Source organism: Poecilia formosa, unplaced genomic scaffold (genome assembly GCF_000485575.1).
Source record: "Poecilia formosa unplaced genomic scaffold, Poecilia_formosa-5.1.2 Scaffold715, whole genome shotgun sequence".
NCBI lineage: Eukaryota > Metazoa > Chordata > Actinopteri > Cyprinodontiformes > Poeciliidae > Poecilia > Poecilia formosa.
Window position 1 is genome coordinate 129,611 of NW_006800654.1, and position 5,489 is coordinate 135,099.

Sequence of the window (5,489 nt, forward strand, 5' to 3'; positions counted from 1 at the left end):
ATTATGTATTTGTAAACTGTATACAAATACATAATAAAAACTGTATAAATTATTTTTTGAGTTTACTTTGTAGGTCAGATTAAGAGGAAATGTAAACTTTAACAGGTCCAGCCTGTTTTTCTATGGGGAGTTGATGTAATTCAACAACTTAAAGCTAAAAGTGTAGTACATTAATTATTCATTATTGTAACTAATAATTATAACTGTGCAGGGAATAAATGATCAGCTGGAATGTGTGTGATTGAACTGAAGGATTTATTTTTGTAAAATGACATTTGTTGAGAATTGGCACTACAGAAATAAACTGGATTCAAACCAGAGATTAATTGGTTAAGTTTCTGTGGCAACGCATATCGCCATAGAAACTGATTTAGCATAATTTCTTCACTAAGCTAAACCGGTCCAGTAAAATCCATTGATGTTTTTGGCAGTAAGCTGACATCATGTGTGAAAGGTCAGGGGTCATTCATTCCCTTGCGACCTCCTGCAGTTTCACACAGAAATGCGGTAGCAAAGATGGCCGCGTAGCGGCCGGGAAAATGGCTGCCAGCCCAGATCTGTGAGTTAGCATGTTTACAGTTCTCAGCGATCCGCTGTGTTTGGATAACCTTTCCTCACAGAGCGGCCACAAACACACACACACACACACACAAACACACACACAAACACACACACACACACACACAGGGCGAACGGCTGTAATGGCCGCTGCCGGCCTCCAGAGGAAGCCCCGTCATGGGAGCGGCCGTGTGGAGCTTATCAGATCGCGGCTCTCCGACCTCACACGGTGACCTCCGGCTCCCCTGCTGCCCCCTGCTGGTCGGGCTTCCAGCAGCAGTCAGGCTGCGCAGCTGGATGAGAGAAATCTAATAAACCATCATCTGAACATTCGCTAGCTAACTGGGCTAACTGGTTCCTGTCATTGCTTTCATCAGATTCCGAACACCTGTCCAAACCAGCCAGAGCGTCAGGGCCTCCCATAAATCATTTCATTTGACCACAGAACACAGACGTAAAATGTAATATTTCTTTATTGATAATGAGAAAATGAACTGGATTGGATAGTTTCAGCATAAATAACATAAAACATTAAAAATTGTTTACAATTTTTAATAATTTTTTAAATTATAGACAAGTTTACTCTGTAAAGAAAAGAAAAATCCTCATTGATTGTTGCGTTGCCATGGTAACATCCTGATGCTTTGAGCTCAGCCAGTTAATCCCAGATCCCAGCGTTTCTATGGAGACCGATCCGTTTGTCTGTGTTATAAAGAAAGTCGGAATATTAATATTGATATTATACTTTTGTACCTGCACCTTTAACCCATTGGTTCGTTCAGAACCAACAAGCCAACCTGGACCGGTCCGTTTCTGACCCAGAACCGGATCATCAGAGTAATCTGTTTCTGTTTCTGATCCAGATGGAAGAACGTCTCATCAAGTCCGTTCTGTTGTTCTAGGATCAGGTGATGGCAGCATCATGTCAGCTGATGCCCCGCCTCCAGGAAGGAACCAGCCAATCAAAACACAGACCAGGAAGAGTTCAATGGAGAGAAAACATCTGAGAAAATTCAAAGTTAACAGTTGAAATAACAGCAGCTAATGCTAACTGGAGAAAGTGAGGATCAGTTTGTCCTGCAGAGCGGGGCCACACGCAGAGGCCCACAGACCTGAGGCTGTTTTCCTGGCCTCCACGGCCCCCAGGGGCCCTATGGTTGGCCCGTTAACAGCCTGGGCCTTCTGATTGGGCCGGCAAGATCCGGCCCCCTGGGGAGCGCCTGATTGGCCCTTTAAGAGCCCTAGAAAACACACATCCCCTAATTTATAGACACGGAAACAATTAGTAGCTATTATAGAGCATTATAGATAAAATCTAGAAAACTTCCCGTTGTTGACTAAACGTCTACCAGACGCGCGCGCGCGCACACACACACACACACACACACGTGGCAGTGAACAGAGGAAGGTAAACATGGTGTTTGTTGCGTCTCGGCTGTTTTCAGAACCAGGCTATAAAAAGCAGCAGATCAGAACATGAAGGCCTCTGAGTCCGACGGACCACCCAGAACCGGACCGGATGGAGGCGGGACCCAGAACCGGACCGTCTGTCCTGCAGCAGTTCTGGAGGAGGAGGATCTGATCCGACAGTAACTGGATGTTTGAAGCTGATTCCTCTGAAAGGGTCATATATATACATACACCCCACCAGTGCTGAAGCTGATCTCAGGGAGCGGGAGCCCAGGTCGTCATGGCAACATGGGGGCGGCCTCATCAGAACCGGGTCGGTTCCTGCTGCAGGTTCTGCTGCAGGTTCTGCTGCAGGTCTGGATTATAAAGCAGCTTATCTCAGATGGAGAACATCTTGTCACAGATTCTCAGACAGTGACTGGATTTAATTTAGCGGCATTAGTGTAAAAGGGGGTGAATGGAGATTCATGCCACACTTTTCAGTTGCTTCAAAGAATTCAGCGGTGAAACTTTTCGCTCCACTCAGTCGCTCACATCAAACCCAATAAAATAAAACCCACTTGTTTCAGGTGAAATGGAAGATGAGATCAAACTTCTGCAACACGACTGGAGGGAGCAGGCAGAGGACGGAACCATCTGGGCTGAAGGAGGCGGGTAAAGGAGAGGTGGGGGGGGGCAGGGGGGCGGGGGGGGCGTCTGCAGCGGCGGAGCTCCGAGGATCAGCGGGCTGAGCAGAACATGGTGGCAGCGGAGCAGGACAGAACTGCTGCTGGGCTTCAGACGGTCAGTTCGGTTCTGTTCGGGTCGGGACGGTTCGGTTCTGCTGCTGACATGTTCGATCACTCCGACTATCCGTTCAACTGTTTCAACTATGACGGGGACGGATACCCGTCCTCTGGGACGGACGAAGACAAGAAGATATGCAGACCCGCTTACAGGCAGGAAGACTTATTATTATTATTATTATTATTATTATTATTATTATTATTATTATTATTATTATTATTATTATTATTATTATTCTCATAAAAGTCGTATTACTTTGCAGTCTACATTTATTTAAACTACAATGAAAATAATGAAAATTATCTTCTGTTATTGTAATAAATTCTGTTTGAGAAAAATATCTAAATAAAAATTGAATTTATCTAAAATTGAATTGAATTTAAAATAAATAAATGACCAGCACTAGTTGGATATTTATCTGCTTCAGTTATGATTTATTTGTATATTATGGAAAAACAAAATTATTTTGTACAACAATTAAATTAAAGTTTTAATAGTTAAAAAAAAACATCAATTAAATTTCAGTAAAATACAAAAAGCAGGAGTGACTCACATCCTGCTCTGGTTGACAAAAAGACAAAAACATCTATAGAAAAATATGATTATAATTAAATTAGCAGTAAATGTCATTAAATTGAGATGAGAGTAGATTCCTGTTCAAACAATTATTTTGTTCTTATGTTTTCTATCAAACCTGCAAGAAACGTTTTCATATCTGACTTCATTAAGATATTCTGTTTATTTTATTGTTAAGCAGCAAAAAAATACGAAAATAATAAATTTAAAGAGAAAAACAAGAAACCGTCTGAGGCTCCGAAGCAGGACAGAAGGAACCGGTTTCAGTCGGGTCAGAACCGGGTCAGAACTGGTTCTTTTCTGTGTGTGGCAGCTACATCGCTCTGATCGCCATGGCGATCCAGCAGAACCCGGATCAGCGGGTCACTCTGTCCGGCATCTACGACTTCATCATGAGGCGGTTCCCCTACTACCGGTCCAACCAGCGGGCCTGGCAGAACTCCATCCGGCACAACCTGTCGCTCAACAGCTGCTTTATCAAGGTACCGACCCGATCCGATCAGATCGACCCAACCCGACCCGATAAGACCGACCCGATCCAACCCGATATGAATCGAACCAGTTCTGATTCTGGTTCTGGTTCTAATACTGGTGTTGGCTCTGGTACCGCCCTGCTCAGCTCCATCCAGACCAGCATCCAGAAGGTGATCCGATCAGAGAACCGGTTCTCTGATCGGATCCATCAGAACCTGAAAAATTCTGATTCTGCCTGATTTCTGTTAAAGGAAAAGTAACTGCGGATCAGAACCGGTGTGTGTAAAACGGGCCGGTTCTGACCGGTGTGTTCTGGGCTGCAGGTTCCGCGGACGGAGGGCAACGAGAAGGGGAAGGGGAACTTCTGGACCTTCGCCGCCGGCTGTGAGTCGATGCTCGACCTCTTCGAGAACGGAAACTTCCGTCGCCGTCGCCGCCGCCGGAGCGCCAAGATCGGCCTCCGGGACCCCGCAGGGGGCCGCGACCCGTCGGCACGGCGACCGCAGCTCGACTCCGCCCTCTGCCCTCTGCCCCCTGACCGGCCCGGCCCACTCCAGAACCGCCTGGCGCCGACCTCCAGCCGCCACAAATCCGAGCCGGAGATCAAGTTCAGCATCGACTACATCCTGTCCGCTCCGGACCCGCCGTCGGCCGAGTTCAGGACCGGCGCCGGCCCGGTTCGCCTTGGCCCGACCGGACCGCCGGTTCTGGAGCCTCCGCACCTCAACCTGCACTTCTGGACTCTCTGAGGCCACAGGAGGCGAGACTTGGACTAGGACAAAGAGGTTCTACTGGACCAGCGCCGGGACCGGTCCAGAACTCAGAGTCCCTGTGCTGTCTGTGATGTAACTTAAATATTCACGTGTATTCGATATTCATTTTAGACAAACTGTGGTGTGAACGTGGAACGGGTCGAACCCGGCAGAACTTATCAGAATGTCTGAAACTCAGAAAATGTTTGTTTCTGCCGTGAAGGAAAAACCTCGGAGTTTAAATCAGAAACAGAAAAAGGAAAATTCTGTTTTAATTTTCTTTAATTTCATAGATTTAGAAAATGTTTAGAAATGAGATGAATTTAAAGCTTCAGGGCTAAAAGAGGAGAAAACTTCACACTTTTGTCAAAATCCCCAAAATAATCCAAATATTATATTAATAAATGCTGCAGTTTCTGCACACACTGGAAAACATGCGAGTTTAAAGAAACAAACTGGTTTCTATAAAACTGATTTAAAGGAAATGCTGATCTGACTGGACTTGATGCTGTTAAACTCAAATTTTAATTTGAATTGAATCATTTTCTCTTTTATTTCCATCAAAGTTCTGAATGTTCTGGTTCGGCCCGGTTCTGCGGGTTTCTCTACCAGCATGGAGGTTCGGGTTGTTCTGTTTCTGCTCTGATGACCCAAATCATCAATATTCTAAAAATGAAATATAGTAAAACAGAAAATAGGAAAATGTAGTTGCAAAAACATGAACCCAGAGGTTCAGATCACCTGATCAGTGGCGCAAAAAGTGCGCATGCAGCGCATCGGGGCGCTGCACCAGGGGGGGCGTCAAAACTCCGTCTGGGGGCGGCGCGCCGATGGTGCCTTCATCCACCTCACCGTAAATGTAGATAGATGTAGAGTTTTACCTTTCACGTGTCTTCGTGTCGGGGAGTGTGTGTGTGGGGGGGGGGGGGGGGG

General features: G+C 45.9%; 1 protein-coding gene across 1 annotated transcript; it reads left to right on the forward strand.

Annotated features, from left to right (window-relative positions):
* Positions 1–1,681: 1,681 nt before the first annotated feature.
* foxl3 (forkhead box L3) lies at positions 1,682–5,467 on the forward strand. Its single transcript, XM_007542632.2, has 3 exons — positions 1,682–2,906; positions 3,644–3,812; positions 4,128–5,467. Exons 1-3 carry the CDS (start codon positions 2,707–2,709, stop codon positions 4,551–4,553), a joined length of 795 nt encoding a protein of 264 aa, XP_007542694.2. The 5' UTR covers positions 1,682–2,706; the 3' UTR covers positions 4,554–5,467.
* The last annotated feature ends 22 nt before the right edge of the window (positions 5,468–5,489 follow it).

What these genes read in the sequence shown, in the direction of transcription:
- foxl3 (XM_007542632.2), top strand. Translation starts at nt 2,707, where the DNA reads ATGGTGGCAGCGGAGCAGGACAGAACTGCTGCTGGGCTTCAGACGGTC. An exon ending in ATATGCAGACCCGCTTACAG is followed by an intron (nt 2,907 to 3,643) that starts GCAGGAAGACTT and finishes TGTGTGTGGCAG; the next exon opens with CTACATCGCTCTGATCGCCA. An exon ending in TCAACAGCTGCTTTATCAAG is followed by an intron (nt 3,813 to 4,127) that starts GTACCGACCCGA and finishes TCTGGGCTGCAG; the next exon opens with GTTCCGCGGACGGAGGGCAA.